General features: G+C 36.3%; 1 protein-coding gene across 3 annotated transcripts in view; it reads left to right on the top strand.

Moving 5' to 3' along the window:
• The window catches only part of VAPA (VAMP associated protein A), a 30,435-nt gene extending 11,944 nt beyond the window's left edge, over positions 1 to 18,491 (top strand). Inside the window, exons 2-7 of one of the 3 annotated variants that reach the window (XM_080933289.1) lie at positions 4,994 to 5,146; positions 6,404 to 6,507; positions 7,239 to 7,319; positions 12,292 to 12,405; positions 15,916 to 16,089; positions 17,704 to 18,491. In XM_080933289.1, the coding sequence (XP_080789415.1) occupies positions 4,994 to 5,146; positions 6,404 to 6,507; positions 7,239 to 7,319; positions 12,292 to 12,405; positions 15,916 to 16,089; positions 17,704 to 17,865 (788 nt within the window). In that variant the 3' untranslated portion in view covers positions 17,866 to 18,491. Of the gene's footprint in view, positions 1 to 4,993; positions 5,147 to 6,403; positions 6,508 to 7,238; positions 7,320 to 12,291; positions 12,406 to 15,891; positions 16,090 to 17,703 lie in introns of all 3 variants that reach the window. The other 2 variants (XM_080933287.1, XM_080933288.1) reach the window with 2 other exon arrangements.
• The last annotated feature ends 729 nt before the right edge of the window (positions 18,492 to 19,220 follow it).

Raw genomic sequence — 19,220 nt, 5'->3', positions numbered from 1 at the left:
GTGTTATTTTTTTACTGTGATGTTACCTTTACTTCATTTCCCATGCCACCAAATTGCTAATAGTGAACTGTTTAAAATAGATATTTGTTCTTTTTTTTTTTTTTTTTTAATATGATTGGTGTTTTGTTTTTCTGGAAAAGCTTTCCCTTTTGCCCTCACTTTTTTTGTAGTAAGTTTGAGGCTATTCTGGGCTGCATATGAGATCCTATGAAAAGAAAAACAAACCAAAACTAAACAGTCAAACAACAAAAATCTAGAACAAAACAAAATAACAATCACAGATATATTAGAATGTGTTAAGAAGCAACCCTAAATGCTTGAGGAGGAATAATTGCTGTTTACCATTAAATCTTTATTTACCATTGAGAAAGACACCTTCAAGATAATAAGTTGGGACTAGGGAGAAGGCACTGATTGTTAAGAGCTCTTCCAGAGGTCCCGAGTTCAATTCTCAGCAAACACACGGTGGCTCACAACCATCTGTAATGGTATCTGATGCCCTCTTCTGGTGTATCTGAAGATAGTTACAGTATACTCATACATGAATAAATCTTTAAAAAAGATAAGTTGATCATAATGTCACTTAATTTTGGAGATGGAAGGGACCTAAGAGATCTTTTTGCCTATAGTGGTTAGATTAATTAGAGGGATCAGTCACATTGTAAGTGGCTTTAAACTTTAAGCCATTCAGAATTCTACATCATGTTATTTTAATTTTTTACTTCTATAATACACTGGATAAATAAGTGCAATAAGTAGCTTAAATAATTAAAGCTTTGAGTATTAGAGAGGTTTAAGTAAAATTATGAGTCTTGGCTTAGCACTAATCTCAAATCAATTCACTCAAATCCAGTGAAATTTTATATAGGGCTACTTTTTAGTGTTTTAACTATAAATTAAATTTAATAATATTTTTAGTTGGCATTATTTAGAGTGACTTAGCAAAGAAGAGCAGTGGCTGCTTTGCTAGGGGGTCCTGAGTTCAATTATCATCATCCACATAGTGGCTCATAACCATCTATAACTAGTCCTGAGGGATCAAATACTCTTTTCTGGTGGACAGATGTACATGCAGACAAAACACCCATATACATAAAATATACACATAAGTCTTAAAAAGTCTTTTTGTTTTTCCAGAAAATGGGACTGTTGATTTGTACAACAGTATTTGTATAGGAATGTTTACCAGTAACTGATGTCAGGCATTGTTGTAACTGCTAGAGATACAGCAGTACATGAAATAGAACTAGCCTTCATGATAGCTCAGCACAGTATAGAACAGGAAAATAAGTTAAATTTCTTGCTTAAGAAATTTGTAGGGGCTAGAGATGGCTCAGCAGTTAAAAGTGCTCGTTGCTCTTCCAGGGGTCCTGTGTTCTATTTTTCCAGCACCACATGGCAGCTTTTAACAATCTGTAACTGCATTTCCAAGAGCTCTGACCCCTCTTGCCTTCCCAAGTACTAGCCAAACACAGATGTACATTCAGTCAAAACACCCATACACTTAAAATGAAAAGAAATATGTAGTGAACATGTTTAGAGCTTTCTTGGATATAAAATACTTAAATATTTATTTTAGGAAGTGTTTAACACTGGCCTATGGGACCAAAGGAAATAAATACATTATATAATGCTAATTTGATTGCTCTAATGCTCCAGGAATCTATGTGTGTTTATAGAAATAAATACAGTTGAGGCTCTGGGGTCAGACTTGTTTTACTGCTTTTGGAGACAAGGTCTTTTACACAGTCCTACCTCCTGAGTGTTGGCATTAAAGAACTATTGCACCAGCTTAGAAAACTATTTAACTAGTTTAAATTAATTTGGCAAAACCTGTGAAAAGATAGTAAATAGCAATTACTTTTATTTATGTATTTACATGAGAAATATCCAGCTCTCAGGATTTTTACATTTTTGTTTATACTTTTTTGCCTTTTATTATTTCTTGTTTATAAATGACTGTTAGCTATATTTATGGTATATGGTAATTCAACAAATAATGTATTGAGTAGCAAAAGGACTCAAAACTTGCTAATTTCTCCACTTTAGTCAGGAATGAATTAAATGTTTCTTTAGGAGTTTGAGTATAACTCATGGTGTAAGAGAAAGATGTATTGAATGTTGTGCTGTTATATAGAAGCCACTAACATAGTCTGTGTACCATAGTACCAGAACTGAAAGACTGCCAGCAATTGTGAAAAGACTGCAATTTCTTGGATGCTAGAACACTTAACAAACATCTACATTGAAGTAAAAGGACTACCTTGTTATTCATGACACTGCAAGAACCTCTGCAATTGTGTTTTTCCTTGGTCACTTTCCATTCCAAGATGGATGACAAAGGGCTTCAAATTGGAGCTGTCCATAGAGTGGCTTTGCATAGAGCAGAGAAACCTTGAGTTTAGTAACTTCACTCTTTCATGGAGTGCTGCATGGAAATTTACCTGACCTTTGTAGCAGAGTATGGTGTAGTAACAGTACCTGATTTGGAGGCGTTATCTTAAAAGACTATTTTCTGCTTAACACATCCTTGAAAGGACAGGAATGCAGGTAGGAATGATAACCTCTTGATGCCTTGTGTCTGAAGGGTTAGATAGAAAATATGTCTGAAAGAGCACAGCATTGATAAACTAAATTGGAGTATGTGTGTGAGTGCTCTTTATGAGTTTCAAAATAAAGGACAAAGCAAGCTACTTTCTATCTCTGCTTGGTTCTCTTTGTAGCTGAGCTTAGCTTGACAATTGAAGAACATTTTATTATCAGTGATTCTTATCATTTTGGATGGATGGATGGATGGATGTGTGGGTGGGTGGGTGGATGATGATGTGGGGGGGAGGAGTAGGGTGATTACAGCTTCCACAACAGTCTTAGCTTTTATGAATTCAGTGTTAAGATTTGTGTGTAGTTCCTATGCATGTTTTTAGCTTTAATCAGATTCCCAAAGAATTCTGTGGCTTAAAAATGTGGACCAGATGTTTCTTTGAATTAAGCAGCAGTGTTAGCCATAAAATTCGGCTATTTTACTCACTGTTACCAATACTCTTTAGTTTTCCTTTTTAACAAGAAACAGTAGGCTCGGACTCATGCTTGCCTAGAGGGATCTAGTGGAATAAACAATCTTTAATTTACTTTTTAGGTGGTTTATAGGATTTACAACATTCTTTTTTTCATAAGGCTAATGTGTCTAAGCATTTTGTTTTGGTATCTTATCTTTGCATTTTTATGTTTAAAATTTATGATCCCTATTGGGCAGTATATTAAGTACTCTTTAAAACATACATAGTTCTTTGGAGTTTGAATTTAAAATGTCATATAGTTATTTTTAAAATTGCGAAGACTGGTCAGAAGGGTCAGCTGTAAAGGCCTGCCACACTAAAGCTCCCAGCTACTGCCATGATTTATGGGCACTGACACTGCTAAGGATGGGATTCTTGTTTCACCCTTTCAAATGTATTTATTTCTACCCTTATGCTGTGTATATGGGAAGAAAAGTGGACAGGTTTGGGGGAGGGGAATCCTCCCCTTTATCTTCTTTAATAGTATTATAGAGATGTTAAATTACCTGCTGATCAGAAACAAGCAATTAGGGAACAAAGGGATTAAGATTGTCTTGCAGAGTGAATGAGTAACTAAAAGCAGAACAAGCACTTCAGGTAAAGTTTATTTTTCAGGGCTTGAAAGCCGGGAAAGTTTTTAGATTTCCCTGCTTTTGTGAAGTAGTTTTTCCTTGTGTTAGGCATTAGGCACACATGTATTTGTTTCTGTCTTTCTTTTCTGAAAGTCTTTGTCTCAGACAGTTTACCAACACTCAGATAAAGTTTATTGTACATGGTTGGTGAATTTTCTAAATCTAGATTTCAAAGTATGATTGTTGCAAAATTTTAAAAAAACATAGTTTTTGTTTGATTCAAAGAAACAGGTCAGAAGGTGACTCTAGTTCAAATGCTTAGAGCCAAGCTTGATTGAAGACAGTTCAATCCTTGAACCCACATGGTAGAGCATTGACCATGCTGTGCATGAAGACATACAGTCTAAGTAACACAGACAAATAAGTGAGAACAAATAGTTAAAAATAGGACGGCCTTTATAATGTCTTTTACTTCAGGCTTCTAGGCTTTTTTCCATTTTCTTTTTTGGTGCTGGTGGTTGAATGTGGGCCTGTAGCCACACTGCATAGTGTTCTTACTGTTCTAGTTTAGATCAGCATCACTCCTTTGACAAATAGAAAGCAAATGCATAAAATAGATTTTTTAAAAGACCATTTAAAACAATTAAAATGCCTTTAAAATCAACAAGAAATTCTTGCCGCGTAAACTATATAATGTGCCTTGGCTTTTCAGCCAAAACCAAACAAGGATATGCTGGTTAGGTAGGACTGGGTCAGCTTTTTAAATTCTGTGTTTTGTCATTTTGTTGAGTACAGAACTGAAGCTTTAAGAAATACTTTGTATTTAGATATAGCATATGACAGTACTCATCAAGTACTTAACACACGTGAGTGAATGGATTGAATGAATTGAGACCCATGAGTACTGTCAGGTTTTAGTTTTGTAGTTTGCCTTGTGGATGCAAAGATTAGCAGTGGTGAAGACTACTAAGGGACTCTTGTTGGTCACGTGATGTGGGAGCATGAGTACAGTTTTGGCTGACAAGACTGCTCATTGGATGGAGATGCTTGTTGCCAAGCCTGAGAACTGGAGTTTGGTTTCTGGACCCCACATAATAAAAGGAGAGCACTAGTTCTAAAAAGCTGTCTTCTGATCTCCACGTAGATATGCACATGCTGATATGTGCAACACACAAACATAATAAATGTAATCAGAGTTAAAGAACTAATAGTCATCTTATGGATGAAATCAGCAAAAGTTGAAGAAATAGAGACAATTCCTGTTTTCTGTAGAAAAGTGGGGTTGAGATTATATTAATTTAATCTTGAATTATGTTTTGTTGAGAATTCAGTTAATTTTCTCTTCTTCTGCCCTTTACCTTACAGGCCCCTTCACAGATGTAGTCACTACAAATCTTAAATTGCAAAATCCATCGGATAGAAAAGTGTGTTTCAAAGTGAAGACTACAGCGCCTCGCCGGTACTGTGTGCGGCCCAACAGTGGGATTATTGACCCAGGGTCAATTGTGACTGTTTCAGGTAGCATTTCATGTCCTGGACTTTTGCAGTACTGACATTCCATGACTGTTGTATTGGAAGTTTAGTGTTTTTATCAGTTGATATTATTTGGCTTCAGTTTGTGTTTAAAGGTTTTCCTTGGGTGTCTGCCATACAACAGTTTTACTGACCCTTTCCTACTCTCAGCTTGTATGGGGATATATGATTAGTTATTGTCAATTTGAAACATCATTTGTTCTATATTTCCATAGCTTTCTACCATGGTCTGTGTTCTTGCTACTTGATCTTTGAAGTGGCACTGAATTGAATGTGATTGAATCATGTTCGCTGTGTCTATAGAAGTGTTTTGAGTCTTTTGCTTAAAAAAAGGTATGCCTGTTTTGGGCCTACTTATAAAATCAGAAGAGTTTTTATTTCTTTTAGTATAAATGCCAATGTCTTGTCCTGAAAACTGCACCACTCACTCACTTCCTTGTGTGTTGCTTCTACATACATCACATACTCCTGCTGTGGGATCTTCTGGTGTCATCCAAAGGTTCATAGGCTGCAAGTCTGTGGGTGACTCCATGTAACTTTAAGCTTCTGATAGAACCTCTCACACACAGACTTTATTACTTGTTTTTTAAATAGTAGTTATCAATTCCTGCATTTGTTAATTATAAAGGGAGCAGGAAAAACCAATGGATTATGTCATTACAGATTATGGAGTTAGGAATATGTGTAATTCTTGGTGGCCCCTGTAATACTCCTATATTTTAAGATAACTACAGCTTTTATTTTCAAGCTTAATAGAGTATTAAGATAGCAAGTTATTTAAGGCCCAGTGGGACTGTTTAGAAGTAGAGCCTGGCTGTAAATGCATCTCATATACATTCTTTGTAATTACTGATTATTGTTTATGATCTCATCTTGGATTTATGTAACATAAATTTAGCATGCCAATTGATCTCCCAGAGCCTGAAAACTTTCACAGGCTACTCAGGTCTAAAGGGATCTGTGAATAAAGTCTAAGTGTCGAGGAGTTATGATTTTCTTAAAATTAAGTTTACACAAACAAACACATTCTGAGTAATTGTTTAAAGTCAGTTTTAAAATGAGTTATATTAAGTGTCAATTATCTAAATTAAAACCAACAATTTAATAATTAAAAGTTACAAAGTTGCTTGCGCATCTTGAGTTTTGAACCCATTTTGATACTCATTAAATTTGTGTGTTACTATGGTGGTAATAAATATGACATAAAATGTAGGTGATAATGTGCTTTCTCTTTTTATTTAGTAATGCTACAGCCCTTTGATTATGATCCGAATGAAAAGAGTAAACATAAGTTCATGGTACAGACAATATTTGCTCCACCAAACATTTCAGATATGGAAGCTGTGGTAAGTGTAGAAGTTGTACAGAAATTGTTTTTTGGAGATGTAGTTTAAACTTTGTTTTGTTTTAGCTCTAAACAGTTCTGATCTCTTTGCCCAAAATTAAATATCAGAACAAAATTAAAATTCAAACAATTAAAAAAAATCTTGTTAAAAAAAATTTTTTTTTCAAGGCATGATTCTGCCTGTACTGGAACTTTGTATTCCAGGCTGACTTTGAACCTATAGAGACCCTCTTGCCTCTGCCTCTTCCATCGCTAGGATTGAAGGTGTATACCACCCGCCATGCTTGAAATAGTTCCTTAGAAACCATTTAGACGTGCTAAAGTGAAGAAGAGAGGCCATGTATTGCTGATGCCACTGCTGCTTTCCATCCCATTCTTGGTTTACCATGGTGTCAGAGGACAGCTGGTGGGTGGGGCTGGGCCTCCCATTCTACCAAACAGTATGGTTCCTAGGCTGGAACTCAGGCCACCAATGTGGCAGCAGGTGCTTTTCTCTGCTGAGCCTTCTCATGGACCAGTGTCAGTTAGCTTTCATTGATGGGGTCTGCAGTTTCCTAAAGGTCCAGTGACACTGGTTCATGATTGTAGGCGATCTGCAGTCATCAACTCCAGCCAGCATCCCGGCTGAGTCACTTCTTGAGCATACTCAGGCTGCAGTTGTCCCTTCTGGTGAGAGCTGGTTGCCACAGCTCTTTTCTCATATTTGGATTTTTGTTTTGTTTTTCTTTTTAGTGGAAAGAGGCAAAACCTGATGAATTAATGGATTCTAAATTGAGATGTGTATTTGAAATGCCGAATGAAAATGATAAGCTGGTAAGTAAGAAATATTTAATAATTATCAGCTTTTGATTTTGGATTTGGTGTGGCTGATCATTTTATGAGACTTAAGAAGCTTGATAATGCTATGTCCATTTTATGATATTTTGCTAGCCTAAGGAGAAATACATTACATGTTAGGTTCAAATTTCAGTGTAGGAGAATTTCTAGTAATGCTCTCACATTTTGATAACTGAAATCATGTCTTTTTCTTTTTAAAGAATAAAGACATGTATATATAACTACAACTGTAAAAAGCAGAACTTCTTTTGGGGTAACTATCAACATTCTTGGAATAAAATACATAATTTGCAGAGATACACCATCCCCTCCAGTTGGCCTTTGCCAAATATTTTGCATATTTTGTTTTCTGATCAAAATCAATTTTATTTTTTAATGAATAGTTTATTATCTTAAACAGCTACATTTGTGAGGAGTGGGGCTGAGGATAGATTTGTTTACAATAACAGATCAGTGACCTGTGGTCTATATAGAGGGTATAGTCACCTTATCTCAGTTGTCTTTCTGGTTTATAGATTTAAAGGAATTTTATTTGTTGCATATGGTTGGTTTGCCTTCATGTATGTCTGTGCTTGTCTGGTACCCTTGGAGACCAGAGAGGGCATAGGTTTCTCTGGAATAGGAGTTATAGATGCTTTTGAATTGCCATGGGTAGGTGCTGGGAATAGAACCCTAGGCCTTGTGGAAGAGTAGTGATCTCTCCAAATCCAAGGATTTTTTTCTTATAGTTTGTAGGGGGAACTATAAAGCTAAGCTTTTGTGTAGGTTGAAATATATAAAATAATGTGGGTAAATATAATTGCTATAATTTGGTTATAGTCTAATATGACTCTTGGTTTGATCTAGTAACTTGTTTGCTCTATTCAAAAGTAAACTAACTATATTTCTTAATAAGAAAACTGAGATAAAAATGTTCTTAAATGTTAATTAGGTGTTGCCCAATAACTAAGTTTTCAACAGACCCTTTTAAAGTGAATCTGAGTCATAATTGCTAAGAGTAAAAATTATAGTGTTTATGCTTATTAATTAGTTTCCCTTTTCTTTTATGTTTCCTTCAAAGATGTTAATAGCCTCTATAGTTTTTGTATTTTTTTAAGTTTTTTTTTTTTTTAATTTTTTTTTTTTCATGCGAGTACACTGTCGCTGTCTTCAGACACACCAGAAGAGGGCATTGGATCCCGTTACAGATGGCTGTTAGCCACCATGTGGTTGCTGGGATTTGAACTCAGGACCTCTGGAAGAGCAGTCAGTACTCTTAACCACTGAGCCATCTCCCCAGCCCTGCTTTTTGTATTAACAACAAAATAATTTTATCAGGATTGACATTACTGTAAATAATTTTGGGATGTTATATCAACAATGATACTAGTGATAACTGTTACTACTACTACTTTTGGTTTTTGAGACAGGATTTCTCTGTATAACCCTAGGTGTCTTGGAACTTACTCTGCAGACCAGGCTGGCCTCAAATTCAGATCTGCATTGCCTGTCTTCTAATTGCTGGGATTACCACCAGGCTTAGTTACTATGTTATTATTCTTAGATTGATTTATTTAGAAAGTCTTTCAAGTTGGTTCTTAGCACTTTAACCCAAATAATTATTAGTAACCTATAGTTTTTAACGTTTTTATTATGTATATTATAAGTAACAGATTTTATTAGAAAATTTTATATGTGTACATAATTGATTTTTGATCATGTCCATGTCCCACTGCCCTTCTTTTTCCCTGTGCCCACTCATGAATTCTTTTTCTGACTGACCCTACTTATTGTTCCTTAGATGCTTTTTTTGGTTAAGTCTGTCACAGGAGAATTGTTCAGTTTTGTTTGTTCATCTCACTAGTGACAGTGAAGAGAAATGCCTGTTCTTTCTTTCTCCATCAGCAGTAAGCTAGTATGAATCTTTGGGGATGGGGCAGGGCTCCATGAGTTCTGCATCCTTCTGTGACAGGGTTTGTGGAGCTCCTATGTAGATAGTCACAGCTGCTCTAAGTTGAAGAGTGCCACATTTGTGTCCTGCTGGGAAACTAGAGCTGCACACTGCACTCCCCTTCTTCAAGCTTTAACATTTTTCAGTTTTTGTTCATTTTTCCTGGAGCTGTGGAGGGGATGCTGACCGTGTCTTGTTTATGGACTGACATGAGACAGTCATAACAGTATTTTGACCAGTTAAGAGTGAGTCTCTGCAGTCACCACTGACTTAAGAACTTCCTTAAATTATTTTGCCTTCATGTCTGTCTGTGTGCTACGTGTATACTTTGGTACCCACAAAGTCCAGAAAAGAGGGTTTAGTTCCCTGGAACTGGAGTTAAAGGTAGTTGTGAGCTACCATGGATTGCTAGGCCTCTGAGCCGGATCTACTGGAAAGACAGGTAGTGTTCTTAACCTCTGAGCCATCTTTCCAGCTCATTTCAAATTTTCTTAATGTAATATGGCCAGGATTTTTCTAGGCTCAGACTTAAATCATTTCTTAAACACTGGAATGGTGGCATTGGCTGCTTATGCCTATAATCCCAGTACTTTGGAAGCAGGATTGCTTGTGCTGCAGAGTAGTTAGGCCTTTTCTTATAAAAGCAAACAAAACTGTAGGTTCTTTTAGTCAGAGAAGGCATTTCAGGATGGTGGTGTGGGCACTAGGCAGTGTAATAGTAGATCCTATTGTAGACCTCCTGAAGTACTGTTTGTAGCGCTCTTGGTCCTTAGCCTTGCTGTTAATAAATTTTTGTTTTGTCATTGCTTGGAAGATAGGGTCTGTGCCTGTCCCAGGATGGTCCTAACTCACTGTATGCCTAGGCTATCCTCAAACTTGTAGCAGTCCTCCTGCCTTGGCATCGTGAGTGCTTGTATTTCAGGAATGAGCCCTTATGATAGTTGGTGGACATTTTTAAATGTTGAGAATTGCTATTTCAAAATTCACATGAGATATGATGTGGATGTAGCTTAGTGGGTAGGAGGCAGGTTTATCATATAATGCCCTGGGCTGTCCCACCTAAGCTTTTGTGCTAGAGGTACACTGACCTGTAATCCCAGCTACTCCAGAGGTGGAAACTAGGGAACAGTTAACTTTGGAATGTTCTGAAAATTCCTTTTGGAAATACGGTTCTCTCTTCAAGCTCATTTTGCTGCTGGTACATTCCTTCAGGGTCTAAGAAATGTTGATTATTGAAAAATGTGCATGAAACTGGAGAAATCTATGTAGAATTTTACTTTTTTTCTACATTAATGTACACTGTGAACTAATTACCAGAATCAGTCTCATTAATAACCATCACTGAATAGTTACTAGGTTTTTGATGCCACAGTTACTTGAGAGTTCTGAGTTTTTTAATATATTTAGCTTGGAAAACTTACTGAAAGCATTTCACAGGGGCTATTGCAGCTCTTGGTACTTGGTTTTTCAGCATGGAGGAGAGAAGTCTAGGTGTGCTAGTCTTACTGTTTTAGTTTAACTACCTACTTCATATTCTGGTACCCTGAAAGAAATAATTGGGTAGTCTCATTTAAACACGCTGTTAACTGCTACACTTGCTGGGCGATCTTGATTTTTTTTTTTTTTTTTGGTTATTTGTTGTTTGTATTCCTGGTTTCTGGAAGCAGTGAAGGGAAATGTGGTATTTTGTGACTTAGAGTTTTAGGAAGACACTATAAATTAAAATGATTGAGGTTTTGGAATCATGTTACCAAGGTAACAAGCAGTCTGCTTAAAATGTATATAGTGTTTTGAGTTTCTGTTTTGATTTTTATGAAGTTATTTTTTAAAATAGTTGTTGTATTTAAACTACCATTAGAGAGTGGATATTTTTGTGAAATAGCTCTAAAATATATGGATTTAAAATCAGCATGAAGAAGGAAACCCAGGAAGTTTAAACTTAGTTAAAAAGGCAACATTATTTTTTCAAGACAGCAAAAGTAAAAAAATAGTACAGTTGTTGAGAATCACATGCATTGTCACTCTGAGTATAGCAGGTGTTTGCCTGGGAACCAGAGTTGTTTACTGATCACTGCAGAGAGAGCCTTTCAGGTACATGGTATAAAATGTGAAATCTTTAATAAAGTGAAGTTTTGTAAAATTAGTTCCCTTAGTAGTTTGCTTTAAGTTACAAAACACTCGTGTCCAGCTACTGGTGGTCCTTCCTCCCTCCCTCCCTCCTTCCATCCATCCATCCATCCATCCTGGAGCTTGCTATGGTAGAACATACTGGCCTTGAACTCACTGAGAACTTTTCTGCCTCTGCCTTTCTAGTGCTGATATTAAAGGTGTGTGCCAGTTTAAGGATGGAATGAGGCTTTTTGTTATTTTATAACCTATTCAATATGAATTCTTGTATGAATTTAGTATGGGGATATCTGTTAAATATTATTTTGTGCCAAACTTTTTGAGTTGAATTTTACCTATTAAGAGAATTTGAAAGGTAACTAGAGAACTGTGTAAGCTAGCCAGAATATTTTATGAATCTGGTTTTTATTGACTTGGTGTGTTTGGCGGTTAACATGATCCTGAGTATAAAAGAGGCTTACATATCATTACCGTTTTTTAACCTTAATGAGAAAATGTTTGTGTTAAATGTTATCAAAGGTAAGAGAATATGAAATTGAATATTTTTCAGGTAATGACACGTACTAGCTTTTTTTTTAAGCCATAGAATTAAAGGTAGAAGTAAATATTCTTTAGGGCAATATAAACTTTGCATACATTTATTTAATATATACATTTTATAAATGAAGGTATGCAAATAGGACATAATCTAATTTTGTGTAGAAATATTTATGAAAAGCTAGTTCAGAAAAAAATTTTTGCTTTGACATTCTAATTCTGATGCATTACTTATTTTTATAGAACAAGATACCAATATTTTACAGGCTTAAGCGATTTCTGTTAGCCCTTCCCAATGTATAGGAGAAATCAGTATGGTATGAATCTGAGAATATTTTTCCCATGCTATCTCAGGGTAAAACTCCACCAGGGATTGCTTCAGCTGTCACTTCAATGAGCAGCATCAGCAGTACAGTTGCAACAACAGCCAGTTATCACATGAAGAATGATTCCAGGGAACTAAAAGAGGTGAAGCAGGTTTGTCATAGGAGCTAACAGAAGTAGGAGTCTACTAGTGGTAGTAAGTTAATGTAGATTACCTAAGCAGATAAGTAATATTGAGTATATTAGTAAATAGAATTGTTTTTGAGACAGGGTCTCACATGGCCCAGAGTGACCTCAGCTCAGAATATAGCCAAGGATGACCTTGAACTCCTTATCTTCCAACCTGCTTTTGTAAATGCTGAGACCTGGGTCTATCCTGGAGGTAGACCCAGGGCTTCCTGTAGGCAAGTGCTCTGCAGAGCTTCACCAGCCAGAGATTGAAGTGTTAAACTCTATTTAAAAGTAGAGCAGCTGAGAAGTCAAAATGTGAACAGCATTAAGTTGATTTCGTTTTTCCTGTGAATGAGAACAAATGCTAAAATTGAATTTGAATCTTGTGTGAATTAGCATCACAGATACACAGCAAGTAGGGAAGATGGAAAGCACTGCTTTTCTACAAGCATAACTGTCAATGTTAACTTGTAAGGCCCTGGGATTAAAAAAAATTGTGACTAAAAAACATTTGTGTGGGTGTTTCGCTTACATTTATGTATGTACACCACATGTGCCTTGTTCCAGTGGAGGTCAGTAGAGAGCATTGGATCCCCTGGAACCAGAGTTAACAGATGGCTGTGAGCTGCCATGTAGGTGCTGGGAATCATACTAATAAGAGTGCCCTTTATTTCCTCCCTTGGAACATCATCACAGGTCTGCTAGAATAGCAGCCAGTATTCTTTATCACTGCACTATTATCTCTAGCTCCCTAAAACACCTTAGCATCAGGGAGGCAAGCAGAGCTCTGTGAGTTCAGGTCTAGGCTGGCCCATTTAACTAGTTTCAGGATAGCTGGGCTACACAGTGAAAGCCTATCTCAAACAGACAGACCTTTTAATCTAAATGTCTATTTGGCTTTATAATTTGGAATTACTTTTGATGACTATGGGCCTAGAGAAATTCTTCATTTACTGATAAGATAGAAAGAAAAAAAAATTAGGGAGCCTTGTTTTTTTTTTAATATTTCAATTCATAGATTAAAACTTTAATTCTGATAGTGGTGACAAAGTTTTTGCCTTTAGCTGCACAGCATCTTAATGCAGCAACAACCTTTACTCACAGTAGTGATATGAATGCCCTTTAGCTCCTCTTTTAGCACTTCATTGCAAATATTTGCTCTCCCATACGTTTCACCTTTCTGTATCTAGTCCCTAACTCTTTGCTATTTTCCCCCTACAAAGTTACTGAAAGTGAAATCCTTATGGGACAGCTGCAGTTGGGAAAAAGAATATAAAATAGTGGGAAGTGTCTTGACACTCCGTTGTAGTTTATTGTAACTTGAGGTGTTAAAGCACGGTACTCTTGTTGGTAAGAGTCACAGCATGTTGGATCTGTTTATTTGGTTGATCCATGGTCCTAAGAACAGTCTCCTCTTTTTGGATCAATCTGAAGTAACATTAAAAGGAGCAAGCTGGCTTCCTGCAGGCACTCACTAATGGGGATCCTGTCAGAAGTATTACATAGTTACCTGTTCAGTGTTCCTACAGAAGACTCAGCTTTCCCTCTTGATCTCCAGCTAGGCCAGGTTGTTTGTTTATACATTAGAGATCCATAAATTAGTTTGTTTTTTTTTTGTTGTTGTTGTTGTTGTTTTGCTATTCTTTGTGAATGCCCTACAAATTCCACATAGACTTTTAACAAAAGTGAAATGTTGAGTGTTTTAAGAATTAAAATTTTTATTTTAATATCATTAATATATTATTTATTAGCTTCATATAATTTTGTAGTCAACATGGGACTGACACTGGAGTTTTGCTCCTATACTGGAGGTTCAGCCTAGGACTTTCTTCTGGCTATGAGACACTTTGTTCATAAGGAAAATGAGGATTTTGTTTACCTGTTGTTAAATGTTGTCTCTTTACAGACAGAGGTGACATATCTTTTTAATCAGAAGTTTTAATTTGCAGGATAGGATTTGACAAAATTTGTTTGAAGTGAATTTAAGTATTGTCATGGAAAAAACTCAATATTGCTAGCAAAATATGAAGTAAAGGTTTTTCTTTAAGAGATGGGTGTGTTTGGGCACTGGGGAGATGATGACGAAGAACAAGCAATGTCAGCAAGAGAAACTCAACAAATTGAAGTAAGCAGCTCTTTAACCTTGAAAGTATTAAAGTACTACCCAGGCATCTTCATGAGACTTGATCATAGCTACAGTCGGAGGGCACTGGTAGCGGTAGCATGGGCATAGCTGGTTGTCAGGCTGCATCTTGCAGGGGAAGCAGTGCTGAGAGCTGGTGCTCAGCTCCCCTTCCTCTTACTCTATTTGGGACCTACTCACATACAGGGTGGCTTGTCCCACTCTACTTAATACAGAGTTTCCAGATGATTCTAGATCTGTCTAGTTGACAGTATTAATCATTGTAGCTCAATTGGCTGCCAGAATGGTCATGTGCCACCTCTAATCTTGCCATAAATGACTACTTTGTGATGTCATAAAATTTACTTTTGTAAATAGCGATTATTATCTGGATTAAAGGTTGCCATTTTTATTTTTTTGGTTGTCAGTAGCAAACCCAAGGTCTCCTGTTTTCTATTAAATGTTATATTGACTTAACCTTTCAAGCCTTCTAAAATTTTTTAACAATTAAAAATTCAAATTGAAAAGAATGACTATATTGATGCTGTTTTTGTATGTGGTAGCATAATGTTGGATTTTAAGGATACTGAAACAGTAGATCACAGGCTTAGAAATAATAATGTTGGTGCTAACACTGGTGTCCAAGTGCTTATGTTGTTGGGAAGAATAAAGTTTTCTTAACCTACCACTTAAATAGAATACCACAGTGAATCACACTAAGTGGACTCTCTTACAGTTTGAATAATCATCTGTTTAAGACCAGAAATAGCTTCCTATTGTACTGATTTATTTGTTTCTCTTCCAATGTTTTATGTTTTAGTTTCTTTAGTCCATTAGCAAACGTTAGATTGTTTTTGACTGTATGTCCTTAGGTAGCTATAAATTTAATGGAATGATGATGAGGTTGTCCTGTACCTTCCAATTCCTAAAACCTCATTTGACTGCATTGTTGGATCATTAAAATGACCAGGAGCTTCTCGTTCAGCTTGTTTCCCTTGACTGAAGTGTGTGTCTGGAGGTAAATAATAAAGAAAAGTGACTCTTACTCCATTTGAAATTCTTTGCTTTTAAAAGTCTGGAGTAAAGAATGTAAAAGATAAGTTATGATACCTTAAGTTTTAAGGTAAGTGCCACCGGTATGGGAATAGAGGAAATGGGCTGCTTATTTTGATTAACTGCTGGTATTGATTGGCATGTTCCACTGAAAATTGTCTGCAGATAATATTTACTACTTAATAAATCTTATTAGTTGAAACTTGTCATTTTCACGACACTTTTAGAAAAAAAAGTTGTATAACTTAGATTAGTTAAAAATCCATACTTTTTTTTGCTTAAAGATTCCAAATGTCTTTGAAATACAGAATGATATGGAACCTAGCAAAGCTGTTCCACTGAATGCATCCAAACAAGATGGACCCCTGCCAAAACCACATAGTGTTTCACTTAATGATACGGAAACAAGGAAACTGATGGAAGAGTGCAAGCGACTTCAGGGAGAAATGATGAAGCTTTCAGAAGAAAACCGACACCTGAGAGTAAGTTTTTTTGGTTGAAAATGAGGTAATTGCAATGAAGGTATAATGAACGTGTTAGTATTTTAGCAATCTCTGTATGTTTATATGTAATCTTATTGCTGACTTTTAATTTAATTTGTTTGATTGTTCTTATTACTTGGAACTAATTACTGTAATACTAAAGAAACTGAAGTTTCTGAAATCTAGTAATGGAAATGGCCAGGTATATTTAATTAGTGTTAAGATATTTTTTTCAGGGCTGGAGAGATGGCTCAGTGGTTAAGAACACTGACTGGTCTTCCAGAAGTTCTCAGTTCAGTTCCCAGCAACCACATGGTGGCTCATAACCATTTATAATGGTGTCTGATGCCCTCTTCTGGTGTTCCCAAAGACAGCGACAGTGTACTCACAAACAAAAACTAAATACGTCTTTTTAAAAAATTACTTTTCAACATTTGATAGGATGTTGAACATTTGATAGGATATTCTTGGTAAACCCATTGGAAAGTGAAGATATCCCAAGTTGAAAATGCACCTGCTTTTCGAATATCTTAGCCTAGCTTAACACATTAGCACTGCTAATTAGCACCAGAGTGCTAGGCATCTTCTGAGAGGACCATAGCATATGTTACTAGCTTGAGGAAGATGAATCAGAGGACAGCTATAATAATGTGTATCACTTCACACTCCTAATGTCAAAACCAGCAAATTAAACCGAAGTGAAGCTTGAGATGCCATGTAATTGGTTGAGGAATGGTATGGGGATAAAATAGTTTATATTAAGGTAGTAAAAATTGTCTGATTTCTTAAGTTGTATAAACAGAACCTGATAAGAGCCGGCATACAGTTAAGATTTCCCCATGACACATATGTCATAAAAATCACCTGCTCTAGAAATCTTGCTTTTCTAGAGCAGCCAAGGCAAAGTCACATCTAAAACCATGGAACTGTGAGAAACGCTATGAAACCATTTCAATAAGAAGGGAGCAGCTCATTTTACATGGAGCAAATAAGGCACTTTAACACAAAGAAGCAGCTAGTCTAGGCAGGAGCTTCAGATTCCTGTCTGCACTGCAGTGTATGCTCCATGGTGACCCTTTGATATATGTTCCTTGGTTTTGCTGTATACATATCAAGACTATGAAAATGATACTTCCCTAAAATAAATTGCCTTTCTCTAAATCCTGTAATAAATTATTATCTACCTCCTTGTGTGTCTGCCATGCGGGTTTTCAAGTTTTATTGAGTCAGTAAACCTGCTGAGTATAGGTGTGCTATTGATAGTCTCTGGCTGATGGCTGTGGCCAACTAAAAATGCCATAGGACTTACTGGAAGTAAGCTTACATGTTTTACAGGAATACATTTCTCAGTTTCAGTTTTAAAAGACATTGAGGTGTAATTTACATCATATGAATGCACCACTTTTGATTGTTTTGACGGATTTATAGAATTATTCAGCAGTTGCTTTAATCTAGTTTTAGACATTTTCTAATTCCATAGGTTCCCAAGGTAGATGGGAATGTATTGCCTCTATACCTAGCTGAGCACATCTACTGAGCTTTATGAACTTTTAGATCCTGAACTCACCCGTGTGTGCTGTTGCTTAAAAATCTTTGTTTTGTGTGTTTCCCCAGGATGAAGGCCTAAGGCTCAGGAAGGTAGCACATTCGGATAAACCAGGATCCACCTCCGCCACCATGTCCTTCAGAGATAACGTCACCAGTCCTCTTCCTTCTCTTCTGGTTGTAATTGCAGCCATTTTCATTGGGTTCTTTCTAGGGAAATTCATCTTGTAGAGTGAAGCATGCAGAGTGCTCTTTCTTCCTTTCTCTCGACCAGAACAAGATTTGTTTATCTACCATTTCATTGGTAGTATGGCTGGCCCGCGGTGACCATGGCCCGTGGTGACCATTTTTTTGTGTGTACAGCGTCATATAGGCTTTGCCTTTAATGATCTCTTACGGTTAGAAAACACAATAAAAACAAACTGTTCGGCTACTGGACAAATTGTATATTATCAGATCATCACTAGCAGATGTCAGTTGCACATTCAGTCCTTTATGAAATTCATAATAAAGAATTGTTCTTTCTTTGTGGTTTTAATAAGAGTTCAAGAATTGTTCAGTCTTGTAAATGTTATTTTAATAATCCCTTTAAATTTTATCTGTTGCTGTTACCTCTTGAAATATGATTTATTTAGATTGCTAATCCCACTCATTCAGGAAATGCCAAGAGGTTTTCTGTGGGGGAAATGGTGCCTCTTAATGTGTAAATTTTCTCCTTTACCTTTGCTAATATCATGGCAGAATTTTTCTTATCCCTTGTGAGGCAGTTTGTTGACTGAGTTTTTTCATCCTTACAATCCTGTCCCATTGTATTTAACATAAAAAAAATAAAACTGTTAACAGATTCTTGCTCGATAGCTTGTTTGTGTCTGTCATTTTATTGTGCTGGTTTGGGTTAGGGGTCAGGGTAGGGTGAGCCAGGAAGTTCACTCTGCAGTGAACTTTATTGGATTTTACTGATTTATTTGTTTCTCTGCTTTGCTTTGGTTTTTCAAGATAGGGCTTCATTCACTGTGTATCTTTAACTGTCCAGGAACTCAGTCTGTAGTCCAAGCTGGCCTTGAACTCAGATACCCGCCTGCCTCTGTTTTCTGAGCTCTAGGATCAAAGGTGTGCACCATTGTACTTCAAAATGCATACTTTTTTCTTGTGTGGAACTCTTCCCAGTTCTTGATTATTTGTAGTTTTTAGTCTTCAGTCTGTTTTAAGAAACGACAAGATTTCAAGATTAGAGATTTTGGGACATCTTAACTAAATTTATGAAATGTAAAGTTGCTGTAAGCTTCATGAATTCCATGTATGCCAGCTGACTGTATTGCATTCAGATGACTCCATTCTTGCCAGGCTTGTTTTCTTGGAAAAACTGTCTTCTCAAGGAAGACTTAATTCTGTATTTAAGTTACTCTGTTTACTAAATAGTTCTACTTTAAACACATTAAAGTTTTTTTTTGAGATTTATTTACTATATGTAAGTACACTATATATAGCTGTTTTCAGACATACCAGAAGAGGGCATCAGATCCCATTACAGATGGTTGTGACCCACCATGTGGGTGCTGGGAATTGAACTCGGGACCTCTGGAACA

This window comes from Micromys minutus, assembly GCF_963924665.1.
Source record: "Micromys minutus genome assembly, chromosome: 19".
NCBI lineage: Eukaryota > Metazoa > Chordata > Mammalia > Rodentia > Muridae > Micromys > Micromys minutus.
This window is presented reverse-complemented; position numbering and strand designations above follow the sequence as displayed.